The sequence below is a fragment of the Podarcis liolepis genome (assembly GCF_965112155.1).
Source record: "Podarcis liolepis genome assembly, chromosome: 13".
In the NCBI taxonomy this organism is placed as follows: domain Eukaryota; kingdom Metazoa; phylum Chordata; class Lepidosauria; order Squamata; family Lacertidae; genus Podarcis; species Podarcis liolepis.
This window is the reverse complement of record NC_139573.1, coordinates 2,595,782-2,620,548: the sequence shown is the minus strand read 5'-3', so window position 1 is coordinate 2,620,548 and position 24,767 is coordinate 2,595,782. Positions and strand designations below refer to the sequence as shown.

General features: G+C 53.2%; 2 protein-coding genes across 2 annotated transcripts; one reads left to right on the top strand and one right to left on the bottom strand.

Annotated features, from left to right (window-relative positions):
* The first annotated feature begins 589 nt into the window (after positions 1–589).
* Positions 590–10,272, top strand: PPP1R35 (protein phosphatase 1 regulatory subunit 35). The gene is made up of 5 exons (XM_083472829.1): positions 590–742; positions 3,101–3,318; positions 5,386–5,818; positions 7,192–7,322; positions 9,960–10,272. The coding sequence occupies exons 2-5, from the start codon at positions 3,115–3,117 to the stop codon at positions 10,131–10,133; spliced, it is 942 nt and encodes a 313-aa protein (XP_083328955.1). The 5' UTR covers positions 590–742; positions 3,101–3,114; the 3' UTR covers positions 10,134–10,272.
* Positions 10,273–10,423: 151 nt separating this feature from the next.
* Positions 10,424–23,901, bottom strand: MEPCE (methylphosphate capping enzyme). The gene is made up of 4 exons (XM_083472618.1): positions 21,901–23,901; positions 17,334–17,552; positions 14,330–14,456; positions 10,424–11,567 (listed from the first exon to the last, which is right to left on the bottom strand). The coding sequence occupies exons 1-4, from the start codon at positions 23,548–23,550 to the stop codon at positions 11,515–11,517; spliced, it is 2,049 nt and encodes a 682-aa protein (XP_083328744.1). The 5' UTR covers positions 23,551–23,901; the 3' UTR covers positions 10,424–11,514.
* Between the last annotated feature and the right edge of the window lie 866 nt (positions 23,902–24,767).

Genomic DNA, 24,767 nt, shown 5'->3' with positions numbered 1-24,767 from the left:
AACCTACTGCAGATTCAATAAATAAAATAAAATAAAATAAAATAAAAATTAGAACCACTGAATCATAGAACTTAAAAGTTGCAGTGGATTCAAATGGACACCTAGAACGGTTTTCTGAGCCTCCTGCAATTGTTATTAATAATTACTTTTATAATAATAGCTATGAATATTATTAATTATTTGTTATTTGTTATTATTAATATCTATGCCGAGAGCTGGTTTCGAACCCGCGGAGATGTGACTTTTTTGGCCGCCATCTTGCATTCAGAAAGAACCTGATGCGCAGGCGCAGCTTCCGCACCACCCTGATTAACCCAGAAGGCCGCTCTTGCCTCCCTCCCTCCCTTTCCCACCGCTCATTCTCTATATAGAGCGCTCCCAGCTCGGCCGCCATCTTCGATTCACAACGAGGCTACGCGCCAGCCCCCGCTCGGCCCCGCCCACAGCCCCGCCCCTCGGAGGTTACGCTTGCAAAGCCTCCTACCTTTCCATAGAGGGCGGGAGTGTTACGCCACGGGAATTGCCGGACTGGGCCTTGCTGCGCCGCGCGACTCTATGGTTCTCCATGGCTTTAGATAGGGCGTTTTCAGGACAGGCGCCATCTTGGACCGAAAACGAGGCTACTCGCTTCCTTTTGCACCGCCCGCTTCAACCGTCCCCAGATTCTTCCCCGCCGGAGGCAAAGAGTGGAGTTTAGACGAGGGAGAAGCCGAGAAGTGGAGGGGCTTGGAGATAAAAGGGGGTAAGGGGCCGGGTTGCACACTGGGGGGGGGGGAGGTGGGGTGCAAGGGGGAAAGGGGTGCAATGTGCAATTTGGGCTTTGCAGAAAATGTGCAAAGGCGGGAGGTTGCAAACTGGCAGGATCCTGCAAAATACTCCCCCCCTAAAACATCAAAAGATCCCTGCGGCATCCGGATTCGACCCAGGGCCGGACTAAGACTTTTGCAAGCACAGCAAAAATTTATGCTGTGAGGCTCCCCGCCCTCCTCCCAATATGTAATTCAAAATAAAAACAAAACAAAACACTAAACTTCCGCATGATGAATTCTGCATATCAGTTAAATAAGCAGGGAGACAATATACAGCCTTGCCGTACTCCTTTCCCAATTTTGAACCAATCAGTTGTTCCGTATCCAGTTCTAACTGTAGCTTCTTGTCCCACATCCTGCAAAATAAAAGATAAAGGGACCCCTGACTATTAGGTCCAGTCATGGCCGACTCTGGGGTTGCAGCGCTCATCTCGCTTTATTGGCTAAGGGAGCTGGCGTCCAGCTTCTGGGTCATGTGGCCAGCAGGACTAAGCTGCTTCTGGTGAACCAGAGCAGCGCACAGAAATGCTGTTTACCTTCCCGCTGGAGTGGTACCTATTTATCTACTTGCACTTGATGGGCTTTCGAACTGCTAGGTGGGCAGGAGCAGGGACCGAGCAACGGGAGCTCACACCGTCACGGGGATTCGAACCGCCAACCCTCTGATCGGCAAGTCCTAGGCTCTGTGGTTTAACCCACAGCGCCATCCTCATCCCCTCCTTCAAAATAAAAGGTAAAGGTACCCCTGCCCGTACGGGCCAGTCTTGACAGACTCTAGGGTTGTGCGCTCATCTCACTCTATAGGCCGGGAGCCAGCACTGTCCGCAGACACTTCCGGGTCACGTGGCCAGCGTGACAAGCTGCATCTGGCGAGCCAGCGCAGCACATGGAACGCCGTTTACCTTCCCGCTGGTAAGCGGTCCCTATTTATCTACTTGCACCCGGGGGTGCTTTCGAACTGCTAGGTTGGCAGGCGCTGGGACCGAACGACGGGAGCGCACCCCGCCGCGGGGATTCGAACCGCCGACCATGCGATCGGCAAGTCCTAGGTGCTGAGGTTTTACCCACAGCACCACCCGCGTCCCTACCTGCAAAATACTCCCCCTTAAAACATCCCAATATGTAATTCAAAATAAAAACAAAACAGAACACTAAACTCAGTGCTGTTTTCCAAAATGGCCCAAGGCTTACAAGTATGCTGAAACGGGCATGCATGGATGCCATGCGCAACGCTTGGCTGGATCTGATTTCCTCACATTATTTTGGTTTAATGTTAGGACACTGTCCATCCCACCCCCCTCCAGTTTAGGTGGGGATAAGGAATAAAAAGAGAGCAGTAAAATGGGTGAGGAGTGGAGGGTTAGGAAGTTTCTATCCAAATGCGATTTCGGTTTTAAACGCAGTGTAAGGTAGTCTCTCTGGGAGTAAATTGTATTTAATTATGGGGTATCAGAGTTTTTAGGGGGTTAACCAGGCCTGGATAGCAGGCTTGTTGGTTTTTGAATGTCTGGTGTAGATTTTTTCAATTTTGTTGTTCTGTATGGGACAATGACAATAAAGATTATCCTATCGTCTAACGAAGTCCTGATTTTCCCCTTGATGAATACTGGGATGCAGTACCAATATCAAATTCACAGAAATAAAAATCTCATTTTCCTCATGTCCCTGCTTTTCTGGTGCCCTAAACAAGCGACCATCACTACCAGGTGGGCGGGGTAGAAATAATAAATTATTATTATTTATTATGGCAGTGAATTCCGCAACTATCCATGAGGATGGGCTCCTTCCAATAAAAACAGGGGCGCTTATCTCTTCCTCCTGAAGCTCCTCTGCTATGTCCCCCCCCCCCAAAAAAAAGTAGAGTCCACTTCTCGGGCTTAGTTAGGACAGCCTGGTGAAATCCAGATGTTTTGGACTACAACTCCCATCAGCCCCAGAACCTAGTGCAAAACAAGCGGATAGCGCCAGGCTGGGGACTGTCTGCTCAGAGCAGACGTTTGGAAACAGCGCCCTCTGCTGGCGGGTTACTGGAAGTTTGCACTGCTGCCGCTTACATATTGCATCATTGGCTCCCAGAGTGTGCAGCAGCGCCCCCTGGGGGCCGGTGGGATTAATTGTGCATTTAATTGTGTTTTGAATGTCATTGCGTTACTTCTCTCCCTTAGCTGTTCTGCACAATGCTTTTTTTATAGGGTGGGGAGTTTATCGAACAAAGGGGCAGTAGAGTCGGCCCCACCTGGCCTCAAAAATTGGAAACCACTGGTTTGAATACTCTTTTCTCTTATCTACAGGTTGCATTCGTCCCATGATGGCTGCTGCCCCCACTCTCACCTGCAGCGATGACACAGACAGCCTCCCTTGCGCTGCACCCGTGCCCCTCCCACCCCCGACTCCCCAAGGCTTGGTCCCCAAGCCTGAGATGGTGCTCACCCCCGAGCGAGCCTGTGTGAGGAGGCCGGGGGGCGGGATCCTTCGGCGACCCCAGCAGGGGAAAGCACACCGTAGACAGGTAAGTGGGAGCTGGGAGCATGAGGAGGAAAGTGGAGAGGAGGTGGTTTGAAACTACCAAATCCGTCGCCAGATTTCCCATTAATTGGGAAATCTATGCAGGACGGCGGGACGCAGGTGGCGCTGGGGGTTAAATCACAGAGCCCAGGGCTTGCCGATTAGAAGGCCGACGGTTTGAATCCCCACGACGGGGTGAGCTCCCGTTGCTCAGTCCCTGCTCCTGCCAACCTAGCTGTTCGAAAGCACACCAGTGCAAGTAGATAAATAGGTACCACTCTGGTGGGAAGGTAAACGGTGTTTCCGTGCGCTGTTATGGCTTGCCAGAAGCAGCTTAGTCATGCTGGCCACATGACCCGGAAGCTGTACGCCGGCTCCCTTGGCCAATAAAGCGAGATGAGCGCCGCAACCCCAGAGTCGGCCACGACTGGACCTAATGGTCAGGGGTCCCTTTACCTTTATGCAGGAAGGCACAGAGGTAGGACTCGCCCACACCCTCTCCAGAGGGCAAGGGATGTAGATCAGTGGGAGAGCATCTGCCCTGCACCAGAAGGCCCCTCGTTGCACCCCAGAGAGGGAGGCCCAGGATAGGTGCTGCCAGTCAGTGTCAGCAGTATTGAGGTATAAGGACCTCCATGGTTTGGCTCATCTTTCCTGTCTTCCTGAGGTGTTTGCTGCACAGAACTGAGGTTCTTCTGGTGCTTTTAGGGCCTTTTTCCCCCAAGAGGGCCAGATTTGGTGAAGTGAGCATACGTGAGGGCCGACCAAAGTTGTTGACCTTTTTTTTTTTAAGGATTGAAGCTGTTGAGCTTTCAACAACAAAAGGATTTGGACTCCTTGGCAGGTTTTGAATAAACATCCTCAAATCTATTAGTAGAATATATGACAGATAAGGCAGTGATATGTACAATGTTTAACATGCAGAGAATAATACGTGCAAATACAGTGGTGCCCCGCAAGACGAATGCCTCGCAAGACGGAAAACTCGCTAGACGAAAGAGTTTTCCGTTTTGGAGGTGCTTCGCAAAACGAATTTCCTATGGGCTTGCTTTGCAAGACGACAATGTCTTGCGAGTTCCTGCTGGTTTTTTCCCCTCCCCCCTTTTTCTAAGCCGCTAAGCCGCTTATCAGCTGATCCGATAAGCCACTAATAGCGCTAATCCTCTAATCCGTCAATGGGCTTGCTTCGCAAGACGAAAAACCGCTAGACGAAGAGAATCACAGAACGGATTCTTTTCGTCTTGCGAGGCACCACTGTAAATCAGAGGGGGGAGCTGAGGGAAGTCCTTAGGGGGTGAGAGAAGGGGGGAAAGGGGGGGAAAATGTAACTGGTTATTTTGATTGATAATTAGTTTTGTTAAAATGGTTTAATAAAAATATATTTATTTTTAAAAAATATTTTTATTAGGAATTTAAACAACGCATATTATCTTAAAACATATCATCCTTAATTCCCCCCCATTTCCCCCTCTCCCCTCCGTAAAACAACCCCCCCTCCCCCCTGACTTCCCTCAGTTCCAATCTCTGGTTTCTCTATAGATGCTATTCTCTGCATGTTACAAAATTGTATAAATCCTTCATTTATCTGACTGATTATTATCTATAAAAAGTTTGTGAGTGTTTATTCAAAGCCTGCCAAGGAGTCCAGTTCACTTTGTTGCTTCTTTAAATACTTTGCAAAAGGTTCCCATTCATCTTTAAAGTCACAGTTATCCTTGTCCCGCAGTTTATGTGTCAATAATAAAAATATATTGAAAAAAGAAGTTGTTGAGCTTTTTTTTACAATTTCCCCCCAAAGCTATTGAGCTTATTGAGTTATGGAGCTTTTTTAAGGATTAGAGTTGTCGACCGCCTTTTAGGATTTGCCCCAGGAAATAAACAGCCACAGAGGCCGGAATAAACTGACCGGCAGGCCGGATTAGGCCCCCGAAATGGACTTTGGACATGCCTGGTCTTATGGATTTCCTCCTGGATTTCCTCCTGAGCCTTTTCTTCTGCGGAAGACGTTTCTCATTTTAGCAAGTTGTTCACAATTCACCTTTTCTTCCCCATCTCGACTGTCCATTTCCAGGTTCGTTTCAGGCTGGGATCCAAATCCGATGACATCGGGCCGGTCCCCTCAGATGCCCCACAGCCTGGAACGGAGGTTGCCGTTCCTGCGAGGCGGGGATCCCGGTCGGACGATGTCCAGATGGTCAGCTTCAACCCCCCCAAGCCCAGAGTGGAGGTGGTTCACAGCAGTGCAGGAGAAACTCCCATCACCATCACGCTGGCGAGAGAGCCCTTCCCGAGTCCGGCAGGGGAGGAGAAGGAGGAGGAGACAGAAGAGGGATCGTGTCCGCCCCACAACCTGCTGGCCGGCCCCGTTCCCCACAGCACTCTTGCCCTGGTGGCAGAAGTCCACGCCGTCCGGGAGCAGGGCTTTAATGCCCGGCAGGCGGCTGAGCAACTGGTGCAGCGCTCTTTCGTCGCTCGCTGCGCTGTGGAAGCCCGGGCTGGCGAGGGTGAGTATCGGGAGATGAGCGTTGGGAGGTTAAAAAAGAAAAAATCCCTTCTTTGTGTGGCGCAGGGTTAACCTATGGAACTCCCTGCCTCAGGAGGGTTATCAGTGGTCGCCGGCCAGGATTGCCTCCACATCTGGAGGAAGCAAGGCGGCTTAATTCCAGCTGCATAAACAGCCTCGGTCCAGTAGACCTGAAGGAGCGTCTCCACCCCCATTGTTCTGCCCGGACACGGAGGTCCAGCTCCGAGGGCCTTCTGGCGGTTTCTTCATCGCAAGAAGCCGAATTACAGGGAACCAGGCAGAGGGCCTTCTCAGTGGTGGCACCTGCCTTATGAAATGCCCTCCCACCAGATGTCAAGGAAATAAACAACCATTTGACTTTTAGAAGACATCTGAAGGCAGCCCTATTTAGGGAAGTTTATAAACTTTTCGATGTACCGTATTTTTCGCTCCACAAGACGCACCTAGTTTTTAGAGGGGGAATGCAAGAAAAAAAATATTCTTTAAAGGGAGCTCTGAGCAGAGGCTGTATGCGTCCCAGCCCGTCTTTAAAGGGAGCGCGGCTCTTGGGGGCTTTTCCGGGAGGTGGGGGAAGGGACAGAGGGGCTAAGCCAGAAGCTAGAACAGCAAGAGGGATCTCTGCGCAGTGAAAGCAGCAGTCCCTCTTGCTGTTCCGGCTTCTGGGATAGCTGCACAGTCTGCATTCGCTTCATAAGACGCACACACATTTCTCCTTACTTTTTAGGAGGGAAAAAGTGCGTCTTATAGAGCGAAAAATACGGCACTTTTAATCTTTGTTGGAAGCCGCCCAGAGTGGCTGGGGTACAAATAATGAATTTTAGTCCGTCTTCGAACATTCAGCTCCAGTGGATGGCCCAGGTTAGAGTGCGACGAGAGGAATGAGAACTTCTCTCTACATCCACTTTCTCCATGCCATTCCTCGTTTTATTTTTTTTAATATAATATTTTCTTAGGTTTTATCAACAGAAAAGTTCGAAAAAATACAAAAACAGAAAAATACAAAATTACAAAATACAAAAATACAAACATTAAACACAAAAAAGAAGAAACACATATAAAAGACAACAAAACTCCCTCTTTCTTAATTTCTCATCTGTAGTTAACTTATTTTCCTGACTTCCTCACGTCTCCCTTTTTTGTATCCCTTTTAAAAATTGGTTCAGCAAATTCATGTCCTATTAGTTCATCTATTATCAATCCCGTCTTACATTTTACCTTATTGCTAGAGCCCCTTCGATTCATTTCAATGTCATCAGCATTCAAAAATTTTGCAATGTTTCTGTAAATAAGCTTTAAATTGCCATTCCTCGTTTTATAAACTCCTCGCCTTTTCTCCCGACACACCTTTTGCAGGTATGAACATCCGTCGGGAGCAGCAACTCTATCAAGGCCTCGTCAGCCTGGAAGTGCCAGAAGTTGAATTGCTCAGCTCAGCTGTGCAGGAGAAACTCGCCCTCGTTCGGACCCGACCCGAACCCAGGAAGGTGAGCAGGGAAGGGGGGGGGGTGGCCTTGAGGATTCCCCAGAGCTGGAGGAGACAGGTGACTTTAAATTTTTTTTAACCATTTTTATTGATTTTCCAATTAAAAACATCCAGTTAATATATCCAATCATAATACTCCAATTAAAATAAAAAACTAAAATAAAAGAGACCGAATTCTAGTCCAAATTATAATTATTAATTTTTTGGAGCTCCCCATGGTCTGGATCTCTGAAGCATATCTCCACATCTCAGTCCTGCCTCTCCTCGTTGCTTCCATATTTTCCACATATAATAATAATAATTATAATAATTTATTTATACCCCGCCCATCTGGCTGAGTTTCCCCAGCCACTCTGGGCAGCTCCCAATCAAGTGTTAAAAACAGTACAGCGTTAAATATGAAAAAACTTCCCTGAACAGGGCTGCCTTCAGATGTCTTTTAAAGAGAGGATAGCTGCTTATTTCCTTCACATCTGCTGGGAGGGTGTTCCACAGGGCGGGAGCCACCACTGAGAAGGCCCTGTGCCAGGTTCCCTGTAACCTCACTTCTCGCAGGGAGGGAACTGCCAGAAGGCCCTCAGAGCTGGACCTTAGTGTCCGGGCAGAACAATGGGGGTGGAGATGCTCCTTCAGGTATACTGGACCGAGGCCGTTTAGGGCTTTCAAGTTCAGCACCAACACTTTGAATTGTGCTTGGAAACGTACTGGGAGCCAATGCAGATCTCTCAGAACCAGTGTTATGTGGTCCCAGTCACCAGTCTAGCTCTCACATTCTGGATTAATTGCAGTTTCCGGGTTACCTTCAAAGGTAGCCCCACGTAGAGCGTGTTGCAGTAGTCCAAGCGGGAGATAACCAGAGCATGTACCACTCTGGCGAGACAGTCTGCGGGCAGGGAGGGTCTCATCCTGCGTACCAGATGGAGCTGGTAGACAGCTGCCCTGGACACAGAACTGACCTGTGCCTCCATGGACAGCGGTGAGTCCAGAATGACTCCCAGGCTGCGCACCTGGTCCTTCAGGGACACAGTTGCCCCATTCAGGACCAGGGAGTCCCCCACACCTGCCCGGCTCCTGTCCCCCAAGAACAGTACTTCTGTCTTGTCAGGATTCAACCTCAATCTGTTAGCCGCCATCCATCCTCCAACCGCCTCCAGGCACTATTTTGACGCTTTATAATTCTCCGTCCCCGAGTCCACAATTCTCAATCATGTCAGACATCATATACTTTTTCATCGAGACAGCTGACTTTAACCCCACCCCCCAAATTTGGAAATAGCAGGTGGGGTGTCAAGCAATGGTCCGATGGGTTTACACGAGTGTTACGAGCGTCTCTCCAAGCTGAAGGTCCAGCAACGGGGGTGAATGTGCTGAGTGATGTCCTGTGGAAGACGGGAAGGAGCGCCCTTAAGATCATAATAATATTTTTTTATTTATACCCCGCTCATCTGGCTGGACTTCCCCAGCTACTCTGGGCGGCTTCCAACCAAATATTAAAATACAGTGGTGCCCCGCAAGACGAATGCCTTGCAAGACGGAAAACCCGCTAGACGAAAGGGTTTTCCGTTTTTGAGCTGCTTCGCAAGACGATTTTCCCTATGGGCTTGCTTTGCAAGACGAAAACGTCTTGCAAGTGTTCCGATTTTTTTCCGCTTTCCCCCCCTTTTTCTAAGCCGCTAATAGCCTTTTAGCTAATCCGCTAAGCCTTTAATAGCCGCTAAACCACTAATAGCGCTAATCCGCTAATAGGGTTGCTTCGCAAGACGAAAAAACCGCTAGACGAAGAGATGTTCACAAGGATGACTGCCTCTTGACACTACTGACGACAGCTCTCTCCTTCCAATAATTTGTCTAATCCTCCTTCGAAGTCCTCCTAGCGGTGCTGCAGTAAGATTGCCAGCACATTTGCAAAGCTAAGGTTGCAAATGGTTGGCGTTCCTGAATTGCAGGGGTTGGACCGGACGTCTGTTGGAGTCCCTCACGGCCTCCTGCAGGAGGGGGTTCCACAGTTTAATAATAAAAAATTTTATTTATACCCCGCCCTCTCCAGCCAGAGCTGGGCTCAGGGCAGCTAACACCAATAAATCACATTTAAAACGTAATAAGGGAAGGGGAAAACACACCAATTTAAAATACAGGTTAAAATGCAATTTAAAATGCAGCCTCATTTTAAAATAGCTGATAAATCAAGACCGTAAGGGGAGGGAAACATAAGGGTCAGACCGAGTCCAAACCAAAGGCCAAGCGGAACAGCTCTGTCTTGCAGGCCCTGCGGAAAGATGTCAAGTCCCGCAGGGCCCTAGTCTTTTGTGACAGAGCGTTCCACCACGTCGGGGCCAGTGCTGAAAAGGCCCTGGCCCTAGTTGAGACCAATCTAACCTCCTTGAGGCTCGGGACCACCAAAGTGTTGCTATTTGTGGATCTTAAGGTCCTCCATGGGGCATACCAGGAGAGGCAGTCCCGTAGGTACGTGGGTCCTTTAAAGGTCAAAGCCAGCACCTTAAACCTGACCCTGTACTCCACCGGGAGCCAGTGCAGTTGGTAAAGCATTGGATGACATTGTGCTTTATTAAGGACTTTAACATCACACTTCATTAAGGACTTTCCCTCCTAAGCAACCGTCCCGTCTCTTCTCTGCTAGGAGCTGGACTGCACAGGCCCCGACCTCCTGGCCTTCTACGACCCGGAGCAGCTGTTCACGGAGAGCCCCTTCCTGGAGGTGGAGGGTCTGCCCCCTTTGAAGCTGCAACCTCGAACTCGGGACCCAGCCACCACTTTCTTCATGTACCGGAAGCTGCGCCAGTGGGACAGTTAAAGGGCCTTAGGGGATGATGGCCGTCTGCCCCCCAAAACTGGACTCAAGACTGCTGTGTGGCGCAGGACTATTTATTCAAACAGGGCTCCCTTTTGCACCAGAGTTCGCTTTTCATACATAAAACTTAATTGGAAGCACATGTCCTCTCCAGTCTCCCAGTTATTGACCAACAGGGTGGCGTGTCTTCGCCAGAACGCCAACAGCCGCCCCAGAGTCTCTTTTAAAAAACCGCTCAGACCCTCTTTCCCCAAATGTGGAGTTTGGCCCAACCTGCACACAAAACACACAGATTGGTAATAATCTGTAGGCTTTTATTTATATATAGAATCAACTTTTTTTTTTAAAGAAAGAACTCCAGAGAAGGGGTCCCCTTCAGATACACCCCCCCCCCAAAAAGGCAGAACGGCTCCCCAGAAAGGTGATGTTTTCTTTGTGGGAAACAAGATGTTTTTGTTAAGAGTCGTCTCCCCGTCACACGCAAGGGCTGAAGGCATCAGACTTGACGAAGATGGGAAGGGTATGGCCGCAATCCAGGCATGTGTCTTCCTGTTGGCTGTGTGGGGGGAGAATCCTCGTTGCCCCAGGGACTCTGGAGTAGGGAGGCCTCAAACATCTACTGCTGGCCAAGGCAGGGAAGCCCCCCTCAGCTCCCCAATACAGATGTTAAAACACCCTTTGCAGGAGGTGGGTGGAAGCAGCAGCAAAAGGCTGGGTTTCCCTGTTCTTCCAACCCAACCTGAAGCTATCAAGGGACGATCGGACGCAGCCAACCCCTTTCTCCACCAGCTTTTGAATTCTCTCTCCCCGGCTGAGGTGCTGATGGGGGTTGTAGCATAGCAACGCCCAGAAGGCGCCCGCTGGGCTGTGGACGCCTCTTGAACAGGCAATGGCAAAAGGGACAGAGAAATAATTTCTTCTGCTGTGCTAAAACTCCCAGCCATCCGATCTCCCAGCTCCCCACCCTGCCTCTTCCCCCCAGATGTTGCTAAACTGTTGGCTTGAGCGACAGGGAGCTGAGCACCCAACATATTGGGGGGGAGCTGCAGCCCACATACACCCCCCCCGCTCCGGGGACTAAGAAAACGCCACCTCGGTGCAAACGCCACCCCCCTGGAGTGCACCCCATAACCTCTCAACGCCCCCCACCCCACCCCATAACAGTAGTCAAGGTCCTGCGCCAGGGCGAATCTCCGCTGCCCCACTGCAGTCTCTGGCTGTCTTTGAAGTCTGGCTTGCTCCAACCGGGAGGAAAGGCTCTCCCCTCCTGCCAGCAAAGTGTCCAACATTCATCCGTGGGGGGGTCGCGTTAGCCCCACCCCCCAGCCCCAGCAAGTGGCTGATTCGAAAAGGAGGGGGCGAGGCGTCGGCGGCAGAGACACTCTCAGTGGGCGCCAGGGCCGGCCTTGTGGAAGAGATAGATGGGTCGCTGGAATCCTGCGGGGAAGAGGAGAAGAGTTAAGGAGGAGGCAGAGGGTGCGTTGAGAAGCCCCCCACCCCTTGTAAAACCTCAGGAAGCCTGGAAAAGGGGCCTCTAGAGCAGTGTTTCCCAACCTTTTTTGGGCAAAGGCACACTTGTTTCATGAAAAAAATCTCGAGGCACACCACCATTACAGCCCCGTGACGTCAGCGCGCAGCGTCACGCCGGGAGGGACATGAATTGCTAGCAAATTACATAATCACCTCCTTGAGGGCTGGTTCATCTTCTCCGAAGGCAGAACCCCATTAATTAACAGCACAGACTCACACCATAGCCAAGACGAGGGGGGGGAACCTCAGTCATGCACAGTCATGCACATGTGGGGGCTAAATGAGGACGAAGACCGGGCAGAGAGCAGGGTTCAAATCACCCCACCTGGCCAGGACAATCCCTGGGTGCTCCCTTGGGCCACTCGCCTGACCCACCTCACAGGGCTGTTGTTGCGAGGATAACACGGGGAGAACCACGCGCGCCCCCGGGAGCTCCTTGGAGGAGAAAGCGGGCGATGAATGCAATGCACGAAATATATGAGAGGCGACCAGGTTTTGCAGGTGAGGGGCCCCTGCCAGCCTCCGCTTCCAACACCCGGCGCAACGACTACGAAGTTTCCCCCCGGGCTCGGCTCGGGGAGCAGCGCTGCTCCCCCCCGGCTCCCCTTTGCCCTCCCGGCTCTCTCTGCCGCCCACTGGGGACCCCCCTCACCTGCCAAGTCCGGAGCGCCGGTGGAAGTTGCATGCATGCATGCAGGGCGCCGCGTTGCCATTGCATTGCACTGCACTCCATGCAACGCCTGCACGCATGCATTGCCTTGCACGCCCGCCAAGGGGTCTCCCCGCGGTCCGATGCGTCCCCTCCGGCGCGGATGCAGCATTGCGAAAATAAAAAACCCCCGACGCAGCCCTACCTGGGGGGCAGCCTCCGCCGCTCCGCCTCCGCGGGGATCCCCGGGCTCCATCCTGCCGCCCGATCTCCGCGGGGGCGCAGGCAGGCTGCGCGGGGTCTGCGCGGAAGAGCCCCTGCCCGCCCGGCCGCCGCCGCCGCGCTCATTCCATGGCCGGGAGAAGAGCGCTTCAAACAAAACGCCCGGCCCGCCAGGCCACGCTGAGAAACGTAGTTCGCGCACCCCACGCGGGCGCGGAGCCCAAGGGCGAGGGGACTACGGATCCCGGCAGCCCCCACGCCGGGGACGGAGGGGGAGAGGCCGGGTGCAGGGATGGAGGGACGGGTGGGCGAGCGAGCGAGTGAGTGGCAGCCGCCAAGCCTTGGCCAAGAGCCAGGAAGGGCCTCCCCGGAGGAGGAGGCGGGAGGCGCAGAGCGGGAGGGAGGGAACCCCAGGGGTCATCTAGTGACGGCGCCCCAATCGAAAATTTGACTTTAAAAAAAAAAATCTTTCGAATTTTTTAATTTTTCCCGCGGCACACCAGGCAACATCTCGCGGCACACTAGTGTGCCGCGGAACAGTGGTTGGGAAACACTGCTCTAGAGCAGTGGTTCCCAAAGGGGGGGTGCTGCCCCCACATGGAGGGCGGTGGAATTAACTCCATGGCCTCTGGAGATCTCAGTGGCTTATCAAGACTTTGGAAAGCTGCTATCACTGGATGAAGCTCATCCATCCATTTTGTCGAATCGAACCCATTTAAGTTTTAACTGGGCTCTGAACGGACGTGGAATTAATTGCTACCGTTTTGAACTCAGCTGCGCCATTCGCTTCCTTAGTGGGCTGTGCAAACTGCCACTGCATAATGGGTTGGGTTTCATTGCAGGGTAATACAGTGGTACCTCGGGTTAAGTACTTAATTCGTTCCGAGGTCTGTTCTAATGGGGCCTCCTGCTGCCTTGCGATTTCTGTTCTCATCCTGAAGCAAAGTTCTTAACCTGAGGTAATATTTTTGGGTTAGCAGAGTCTGTAACCTGAAGCGTCTGTAACCTGAGGTACCACTGCAGTAATTTTATTATTTATACCCTGCCCATCGTGGCTGGGTCGGGGGGGCACTGCGGAGTACCGATGGAACCAAGGGGCCAAAATGGAGAAGGTGGAGTACAGGGTCTCATTGAGTTTTGTGTGCTCAAAATGGCACAATTTGGATGGGCATGGATAGGCCACAGCTCCCCCCCTTTCCCAAAGTGCCAGTCTTTCAGCAAAAGCTGTTCCCAAACATCATTTCCCCTCATTCAAATCATGTGCTGTGGTCTCTGTGCAGTGGTACCTCGGGTTAAGTACTTAATTCATTTCGGAGGTCTGTACTTAACCCGAAACTGTTCTTAACCTGAAGCAACACTTTAGCTAATGGGGCCTCCTGCTGCTGCCGCGGCGCTGGAGCATGATTTCTGTTCTCATCCTAGAGCAAAGTTCTTAACCTGAAGCACTATTTCTGGGTTAGCGGAGTCTGTAACCTGAAGCGTATGTAACCTGAAGTGTATGTAACCCAAGGTACCACTGTATTCCAGTGGTTACCCTCCACGCCCCCAAAATGCCGATTGTTTGCTTCCATTCTGTCCAATCTCACAATCTAGACCCCCCCTCCATTTCTCTCTCTTTTTGAAAACTCTGTTGCAATTCAGCTCAGAGCCAAGCCTAGCCCAGGATTTAAGAGGTTCTCTGGCAGCACAACTGAAGGCGGCAAACCTCACCCCTCCAGACCCTCGCCTTATAAACACGTGAGGTGGGGCTCCCCTTCTTCCCGCCCCCAGCCAGAGGTTGAATTCAGAGGCTTGATACCTTTCGATGTGTTCCTGGGTGTGGCCACCAATTCGTAGCTGCAGAAGCCCACTTCCGGCGAAGTCAGGTAAGAGGGGAACTGGTCTGGCTTCAGCTTGATCCGGTAGTAATGCCTGCATATTGTTTCCTGGGAAAGGAGGGCGGAGAAGAAATCAGTGCCGGCAGCGGCCGCAGCGTACGGCTGTATGATGCAGTAGGTGGTGTTGCAGGGATTTATGTATAGGTTGGGGGGGGGTTGCCCCTCCAGCAGATATCAGGCACCTGCAGCCCACTACCAAAACCAGCACAATCACTTTTGGGACTTTTGTGATTTGTCCCCACAAAACACTTCATCAGAGTTTCTTCTTGCCTGTTCAAAGGGCCTTTGCTGCACAATACCAAATGTAAGAATTCACTGATAAATGTACCTATGTACTGGCTCACTGGGAAAACTTCACAAATTCATCTAGACAGGTGAGCTCAGCTGCTCAGCAGCCCCTCTGCCTGAGTGATAATTCCTGGCCTCCTGATACCTGAGTGCCAGACAGGTAGCCATTCCAGAAAGAACAAACCCAGATGAAGACAAAAGGGTGTGATTAACTTGGCTGGGAAACAGGGAAATGTAAAGATCTCTTTTGTTCCACTTGATGGGTGTTTGGTGGAGGGCAAGGAGAACCATGGGGCAGGGTCCAGGATGCTCAGATTACTGCTGCCAGACCTCCCCTTTCATGATGTAGTTGGGGGGGTGTAACATGGGGATGAGCAGCTAATAAAAGTTTGGGGTCTCTTTTGTTTGGGGCTTCCATCTTGTTCCACCTGGTGGCAGGTGGGAGTCCTGTGGCGACAGTCTTCAATCAAGACCAAGCCGACTGGCTGCTGTTTTGCTCTGGGATTCCTGGCTGGTGTCCTTGTTTTTTGTCCAAGGGAGCCCTCAGATTTCTCCGTTAACAGTGGGGAGCCCCAAGCATGCGCAGAGTGCTCTGGCCCTTTACTCAAACAGAAAACACAACTGGCTCTGAACACGTTTGGGATGACACAGCAGAACTGGACCCTGGCAGCCCTCGTTTCGTATGGCATGAGGAAGGGCCTGCCGTGAATGCAGAAAAGTCCAAAGCTGCTTCCTTGCTCCTGTGTTGGGATCCTGACCGCATCCTCCCACAGGGAGGCCAAAAATGGAGAAGGGAAGAGGAACTTAGCAGCGGGAAGGGATTGTGCCACGTCAATCTCGCCTGCTCACTTGGCCCTGGGGCAACTGGCACGTACCTTATTTTTTTCTCTACAAGACTCACTTTTCCCCTCCTAAAAAGTAAGGGGAAATGTGTGTGCGCGTCTTATGGAGCGAATGCAGGCTGTGCAGCTATCCCAGAAGCCAGAACAGCAAGAGGGATCGCTGCTTTCACTGCGCACCGTGATCCCTCTTGCTGTTCTGGCTTCTGAGATTCAGAATATTTTTTTTTCTTGTTTTCCTCCTCCAAAAACTAGGTGCATCTTGTGGTCTGGTGAGTCTTACAGAGCGAAAAATACGGTAGTTAAGCTTGGCGACCTGTGCCTGTTGGGCACCGTGATCACTACCCCTCCACCCCCCCAAAGTTGGCTGCTCTCTTGAGCCCACCTCTGCCTCTCTCCTCCCTGCTATCTTTATTTCTCTCTGGCATTTTCGAACAGGCACAGCTGGCCATTTTGGCCTGGGCTGCCGAACTGCAGCAAGGCCTTCCGGGGTAGGAGCGATACGGTGATGTGAGAGCCATCTTCAGATATCTGAAGGGCCGTCACGTGGACGGTGCAGCAAGCTTGTTTTCTGCTGCCCTGGAAGGGGTGGGGGACGCAAAGCAACAGATCCGAAGGACGGGAAAGGAGGTTCCGCCTAAACAGCGGGAAGAACTTTCTGGGAGCTGTTCCTGGAGGAAGAACTCCGAGGGGAGAGACTCCATCAGGCAAGGCCTCCTTCCACCTGCCTTGCACCACACTGCTTCTCAATGTGTATTGTATTGTTTTATTGATTATAGTTTAGATATTATTGTAACAGTTGAGTGGGTTTCTGTTGAGCATATAACTTTTATATGTTGATATTATTATTTTATACTATTCCAATGACTGTTGAATGTTACTTTTTGATGGAGGTTGCCTATTTTAAAGTTATGTTTTATTACCACATTTTTGTATTGCATCAGATTGCTATAAGATGTACATTTTTTCTTTCTTTGGCTTGTAAACCGCATTGAGTATTGCAAGATAGAAAGGCGGTATACAAATTAAAAATGATGATGATGTCCTCGGAAGATGGCGCGCTCTCCTTCGTAGGTTTTTAAGCAGGGGGCCTGTCTGCCAAAGATGCTTTAGCTGCGATTACTGCATTGCAGGAGATAGGAGTGGATGGCCCTTGGAAGTCGCTTGCAATTTCAGGACTCGAGAGTCCTAAAATTCTAGTATTGGAAGGGATCCTGAAGGTCACCTAGGCCGGCCCCTTTGCACTGCAGAATCCTGCCCGCAGCCACCCCTGGGTGGGCTCGAACCACCAACCTTCTGGTTAACAGCCAGATGCACAGACACACTGTGCCGCCTGCACCCAATGCTGCTGCGATTTCCCTTGGCAGACAGGCCTGTATCTCAAGGAGGGCAGCAATGCCCGACTGCCCCACTAGGAACTGGCCACACTAAGCCACCTGCCTACAATAATAATTAATTTTTGTTGTTATTTATATCCCACAGGTCTGGGTGGGTTATGCCACATACAGTGGTACCTCTGGATACGAAAAGACCCTGATGTTGGGAAAGATGGAGGGCACAAGGAGAAGGGGACGGCAGAGGACGAGATGGTGGGACAGTGTTCTCGAAGCTACCAGCATGAGTTTGACCAAACTGCGGGAGGCAGTGGAAGACAGGAGTGCCTGGCGTGCTCTGGTCCAGGGGGTCACGAAGAGGCGGACACGACTAAACAACAACATGGCTGTACAAGAGATGAGGAGGCAGAGGAAGCCAAGCTCTCCGCCCCCCCCCCAGCCCAGCTGCAAACCTCTGGGCTCACCGTCAGGTTCTTCCTCTTGCCGTAGGAGGACCAGGCCTGGGGTTCGAGGATCAGGATTCCGCCCGGGTGCAGGTGGCGGTAGAACCGCTTGAAGAGGCGCTTGAGGCCCTCGTCGCCCCAGTTGAGGTGCACCCACTTGGTGAGGCTGAGGCACAGGATCACGTCGTACTCGGGCTTCTGGGCCTCCAGCAGCTCGTCCTGCTCCAACACGTAGTTGCCCTGCAAGGGGGAGTGTGGAAGAGAAAAAGTAGGGAGGGAGATCCATTAGAGAAGGCCAGCTGAAGACTAATCCATTAGATGCACATTCTGCTACCCAAAGGGCGGCCCACGTTGGCGACCCCTACCCAGCACGGTCCAAATGCAACCTGCCCCATCCCTCACCAAAATGAATAAAAATAAGAGAGCTGGTCTCCTTGCACAATCTCCACTGCACATGTTGAAAGTCTAAGGCAAGCTCTCCCAACAGGAGAAGGGCAGCAAGGCCACAGCCGCTCCTCAGCCGAGCAAATAAACAGACTCCAGAATATGGGTAAAGGTAAAGGGACCCCTGACCATTAGGTCCAGTCGTGGCCGACTCTGGGGTTGCGGCGCTCATCTCGCTTTACTGGCCGAGGGAGCCGGCGTACAGCTTCCGGGTCATGTGGCCAGCAGGACTAAGCCGCTTCTGGCGAACCAGAGCAGCGCATGGAAACCACGTTTACCTTCCCGCCGGAGTGTTACCTATTTATCTACTTGCACTGGTGTGCTTTCGAACTGCTAGGTTGGCAGGAGCAGGGACCGAGCAACGGGAGCTCACCCCGTCATTGCAGGGATTCGAACCGCTGACCTTCCGATCGGCAAGCCCTGGTCTCAGTGGTTTAACCCATAGCGCCACCCGCATCAGAACATGGGTAGCAGGGGAGAAAGTGCTATTCTGTGCCCCACCCCCTGCAAAACAAGCAAACAAACCTAAAACAATAGTCCCGTAAGAACACAGTGGTTCAGGCCAAAATGGGCCCCTGTAGTCCAGCATCCTATTCTCACTGTGGCCTACCAGATGCCCCAGAGTCTGCCAATTAAGCCACTTCCAACACCTTGGCTAGATAGCTCTGGAACTAGCCCTGGCAGAGAGGGGCAACCTCACCCAGAGAGAGAGAGAGGGGGGGGTGAATATTGTCTAGGCAAGTCCACTCTTCTGCTCCTGCTGGGACAGGGAAGAGGGCCAGGAACACAGCTAGGTTTTAATCACAAACGTTTGGGGGGAGTTTATTGGCTTGTTTTTATTTTATAGTGTTTTGTGCTCTCATTTTGTCTTTTTATGTTGTGAACCGCCCCTCTGATCTTTGGCAGTATACAAATTTAATAAACAATAGTAGTAATAATAACTCGGTCCTGTATACCTGAAGGAGCGTCTCCACCCCCATTGTTCTATCCGGACGCTGAGGTCCAGCTCCAAGGGCCTTCTGGCGGTTCCCTCCCTGCGAGAAGTGAGGTTGCAGGGAAATAGGCAGAAGGCCTTCTCGGTGGCGGCGCCCACCCTCCCATCAGATGTCAATGAAATAAACAACTATCTGACGCTTAGAAGACATCTGAAGGCAGCCCTGTTTCGGGAAGTTTTTAATGTTTAATGCTGTGTTGTTTTTAACACTCGATTGGGAGCTGCCCAGAGTGGCTGGGGAAACTCAGCCAGATGGGCGGGGTATAAATAATAATAATAATAATAATAATAATAATAATAATAATAATAAAAAATAATAATACAGTGGTACCTAGGATTATGAACTTCATTCGTTCTGGAGGTCCGTTCTTAACCTGAAGCACCACTTTAGCTAATGGGGCCTCCCACTGCCACGCGATTCCTGTTCTCATCCTGAAGCAAAGTTCTTAACCCAAGGTCCTATTTCTGAGTTAGTGGAGTGTGTAACTTGAAGCGTCTGTAACCTGAAGTTTTGTATTTTTTCTGTATGAAATATTTTTTCCAGAGTTGCAAGGGCCCCAAAATCAGACCACTACACACACACACACACACACACACACACACACACACACACACTGCTTTCCAGGGTTGAAAGTGTCTCTTCCACACGTCACCCTCGCTGGACCTGTCGGGTGGGTGGGAAGCCAGCCAGCCAGCCAGCCCCAATCAACCTCTGTATAGCTTTCCAGTGGGCAGAGCTAATCAGCAGCTTGGCTGCAGAAGGAGACAGCCAAGGGATCCTGCCCGCCCACCTATGTGCCAGAGGGCTGCTCAGCTCCCAGCTCCAACAGAGCTCCTTGCTCAGGGGGAATTGGGCTTGTTATTAGGCCAGATGAGGTGGGGACGACACTTGATCTCCCTTTTGAGCCCAGCGCATCAAAGGCTGAGGGCAGGCTGCAGTCACCACAGCACAGGGGAGGGTTTCTTTATCCAGCTGGCCCTATGAACAAGGTGCCTGGGGGAGACTTCAGCTGAGCTCTCCCTTTCCTGCATCCTTCCCCTCCCAATTTCTGCATCAAGGCCTTCCGGGCCTCACCTTGACTGCAACCCCGCTGCCAACACAACCAAGGATCCTCGTCTCTGTACATTTTCTCCCACACGGCTGCCGTCGGGCACCAGGGGGCCCTGTCATGCCAACGGTTTACACAGGAGGAGAAGCCATTAAGATGCACATGATTTGTGGCCTGTTCCACCCAGCGCCGCCGGGCTCCGGGTAAAGGGTGTCTCAGCTGTGGCATCCTGCTGCCCAGGATCCTTCAACTGGAGGTGCCAAGGGGTGACCGTGGACTCCCTTCCTCCCCAGGAAGTCCCACTGCCCGCTCAATGGGACAAACTTAAAAGAGTAACAAGGAAGCACCCCCCCAAAAAAAACCCCCAAGCAATTGTCAGGATATCCTTTCCCCTACCATCTCCATCCCTGGAGAAACATTCAACGAACAGGTCCAGTCAAGGAACTGAAGTTAAACTGCGGAACTCCCTCCCACATGGCCACCAGCCTGGATGGCATTAGAAGAGAACTAGGCAAATTCATGAAGGAGAGGGCTAGGCCCTATACGCCTAGGACCCTCGTACCTATGGGACCTCCTCTCCTGGTATGTCCCACAGAGGAACTTATGATCTTCAAACAAAAACATCTTGGAGGTCCCAGGCCACAGGGAGGTTAGGCTGGCCTCCACCAGAGCCAGGGCTTTTTCGGCTGTAGCTCCGATCTGGTGGAACGCTCTGTCACAAGAGACTAGGGCCCTGCGGGACTTGACATCTTTCCGCAGGGCCTGCAAGACGGAGCTGTTCCACCAGGCCTTTGGCCAGGGCACAGCCTGACCCCTTCCTTTGGCAATCCTCACAGAACGTCTAGCCCAATGGCTGCCATTAATTTGATTGGAATTAATTTTATAATGAAATGATTTTAAAATGTTTTATCGTTTTAGTGTTGTTAGCCGCTCTGAGCCCGGCTTCGGCTGGGGAGGGCGGGATATAAATAGAATTTATTATTATTATTGTTGTTGTTGTTATTATTATTATTATCGATGGCTACTTGTCACAATTGTCCACAGTCAGAGGCAGCAATGCGTCTGAATGTCAGCCGTTGGAAATCGCAAGCCACCATCAGCAACAGAGAGGGGAAAGGGAACTAAATCGCAAACTGCGCTGGGCATGAACGCAAGAACAGCCTGCTGGATAAGGCCAGTGGACCATCCACCTTGTTTTCACAGGGGCCAATTAGATGATTACAGGAAGCCCGAAAGCGGAATTCAAGTGCAAGAGCTCTCTCTCCCCTCCTGCGGCCTTGAGCAACCAGAATTCAGAGGATGATCTGTGCTATGGAAGCCGATCTGGCAACTGGATTTATTGCAGGCTGAAATAGTGATTGTTCTTAACGACCCAATTAACCGGAGGGGGGGGGAGAGAGACGTTCTACACCCCCACAACCACTACTCCTTAGAAGGAAGAAGCACATGGGTATTGGGTCTCACATACCTTACCCCAAATCCTCCCAAAGGCCCATTTCTTTATGTGGGGCCTTTGGGCTTTCCCCAAAGCAAAATCCTTTCTGCTGTTCCCAAACAGCTAAGCCAGATGCCTGGTCCAATCTTACCCACTCCCCCTCCTCCTGGACAGGAAGTTCCCTCCTAATTGTCCCACCCTTCCACCCCAATTGGGCCAATCGCGTCACTCTGCCGAGGTCGCCCAGTCAGAAGGAAAAACCTCATTGGCTCCTCCCTTCCGAAAGGTGGCCGACGCCTCCTCCCCATCCTTATTCCTTCACGGCATGCCTGCACATGTAGGAAAGCAACTGCCATGTGGAAACACCCCCCCCCCAAGTCTTGCAGGGGGTTGGGCTAGATGACCCCTGGTGAAATCTTCAAAGCCCACAATTCATTCTAAGCCCACCAGTCCTTGCACTGGGGAATGCTGGGAAACGGCAGTTCTAAGGAATGTTGGGAAAAGGAACTGTGACAAGGCAACTGGTGCCAAATCAACTCTAAACTGGCGTATTTTAAAGTTGCACCTTAAAAGGCAGAGCTGAAAAAGCCAGGTTTTCAGACCTCTTCCCTAGAGCTTCTACAAGCTGAGAAATCCTAATTTTGGAGGTCTCCTCTCTCGCCTTACCTTGACGAAAAACACGTTGTTGGGGAAGACCGTGGCGTCCACCCCGTCCTGGGGTACCCTCGGTGCAGCGATGGGCCCTCGGCTGGCCATGAGGGAGGCCGGGAAGGTTTTCTTGGCACGCCTGGCACCTTCGCTGCTGCTGCTGGGGCCACCACCATCGTGGTCCCGCTGCTGCTGCTGCATCTCCTCCGAAAGGTAGTGCCGGATGTTCTGGCGGGCCGAGTGGATGAGGGCGCCGTCAATGTCCACCCCCACTATTCTGGCGGGCCCCCACTTCTTGGCCACGCTCAGGGTGAGGTGCCCGACGTTGCAGCCCACGTCCAGAACCTCCTTGCCCTGGAACCACTCGGGTTTCATCACCCGCAGGCGCGGGTCTTCGCAGTTGGGGTTGCGGTAGCCGTAGTACTTGCAGTAGTTGCCGTACTGGAACTTGTGGCGCGGCGGCTGGCGCCGGACCGACTGGCCAGAAGCAGCTGCAGGGTGGCGGCCCCTCGGCACGCTGTGCCCCCGGTCCGGGCTGCTTCGGCAGGGCTGCTCGCCGGACGTGGAGGCCCCCGGATGCCGGCCTCCTCCTCCTCCTCCCTCTGACTTGCTACTAGTCCTGCGCCGCTTGCGGTGGTGGCGGCTGCTGCTGCTGCCCCCGGCCGCCCAGGAGGCCACAGAAGTGCCCGACGGCGTGGCGCCCCCAGAGGCCTGCTGCCCAGACTGAGCCTCCCCCGCGGCCGGCAGCAGGGGCGACACCACCTCGTCCCGGCAGTTGATGGCCGTGTTGAGTTCGTAGGGCTGCGGCGTGGCCCCGTTACACGTCTTCTGGCACGCTTTGCACGAGGCGGGCAGCGGGGGTTTGCCGCCGCTTCCTTCCAGCCCGGCCGCCCCCCTCTGCGCCCCCCGGTGCCGGTGCCGCTTCCGCCCGGGCTTGACAGGCGACGCCAGCACCGGGGGGTCCTCCTGGGCGTTGTTGAGGCTCAGCGGATCGGTGATGTCCTTGGGGATGAGGATCTCCACGGGGTCCCGTCCCTTGGCGGGCAGCGGCGAGGACTTGGGGGTCTCGGCGTTGACCGCCTGGTTGACGTCTTCGTCCAGGAGGCTGTTGAGGTTGAGCGGGTCGAAGATGTTGCCCCCCAGCAGGAACTCGGAGGGCAGCACCGGGTCGCACTCGGAGTTGACGCGCCGGCGGCGCTTGAAGGCCGGGTGCTTGAAGCCTCCGCCGCCGGCATTGCAGCTGCTGCGCCTCTTGCCCCCGCCGGGGGCCCGGGGCTGGTGGTGGGGCGGGGGCTGGAAGCCGTTGCGGGGCCGCTGCAGCTCGGAGACGCTGTCTTCCCCTTCCTCGGAGGCTGCTGCTGCGGAGAGACCCCCTCCTTTGGCTGGGGGTCTGCGCTGGGTGGAGGGTTGAGGGTCCTGGGGCCCCTGGTTCACCCTGGCAGAGGAGGGGCCCCTATGAGCAACTCCTCCTGCTGCTGCTGCTGGCTGGGCGTCCTCCTGGTGGAGCTCCGCCGGGGCGGCCCCCTGACGCAGCTGCACCAGGGGGACGTCCCCCCCTCCGGCCCCGCCCCCTCCTCCTCCTCGGGGCGGGGGTTTGAGGAGGGGCGGCGGCGGGGCCGGCACTAAGAAGGTCTCCTTGTCCGCCGCCATCTCGATCATGCCTTGCATGGGTTGGCGGAGGCGGCGGCGGCGGCGGCGGCGGGGAAAGGGTTAACGGGCCGGGAGCTCCTTCCTCGTCCGCCTCCCGCCGCACACTGAGCTCGAGGCTGCCGAGGCTCCTCCTCCCGCCCCGCGAGAGCCCCTCCTACGCCTGCGCCGTCGAGCTCGCCGCTCGTGCGCAGGCCCGGCGCGCGTGCGCAGTTCCCCCGGAATTTCAGGTCCCGGCGCGCACGAACAGACTCATCTCTCTCTATCTCCGTGTCCGCTCCGCCCCAAAGTCCCCAGCGCATGCGCAGCTCCGCAGCTAGCCAGAAGGAGAGCGCTCCGCGCCCGCTGCTTTCCTGCGATGGCCAGCTCCCCCTGCGCTCGGGGTTTATATGCGCGGAGGGCGGGTCCGCCCGAGGGCACGCCCCCTCACCGCAGAAAGGGCCAATCGGCGTTCGGAGCTGTCACAGCCCGCGTGGATTCTTGGCCAATCGGCGGCTTGGCCACAGGGCTCTCGAGGAGCCGCGGCTCCCCGCCTTCCTCCCGCCTTTTCGTTTCCCTGTGAGCCAATGAGGAAGCAAGGCCGGAGCGCCGGCGGCCAATCAAGGCGCAACACTCCAAGCTAATTTTTCTCCCGAACGTGGGTGAGGGTCCTCGTTTGCACGGGGCGGTCCTGGTCAAGCGCCTGCGGCAGCGTTACGTCAGGTTCCAAAGCCGGAAAAAGAAACGACCAACCTAGGCACATAATATTCCTGACAGATATTATTAATAAAAAAGTTCTCAGCGCAGGGCGAGTGCTGACAGCTGCGAAAAATATGCCCCCAAAATCTAGTCAGTGTTTTTTCCAGGCATTGATTTAGCCACCTAACCAAGCTCCCGGATCTTTTCCCCTCAGAAACATTGGCTCTTGCCAAGCGCTATGGACAGACTCCTCTTCAGTCTGAGGGGAAAGGCGCTTCGGAGTGTCAGCGCCTTTCGCCTTTGTGTATAATGAAACTCCACACAAACACAAGCAAAGAACGCTGTTTTGGGGTTTTTTAAGGATCCCAATATGGACAGTTGCCAAGGGTCACGTGGCCTCGCTTCCCTAGGACCCCGCCGCACGCAAAGCCCCCTGGGACTCGTAGTTTGGGCTCGGAGGCTGAGGCTTTCGCGCATGCGCAGGGGCGTATGCCCCCCTCACGAGCTCCTTTTATCTTCCGTGGAGAGCCATGAACGTGGGAACGGTGCTGCGCGCGCCC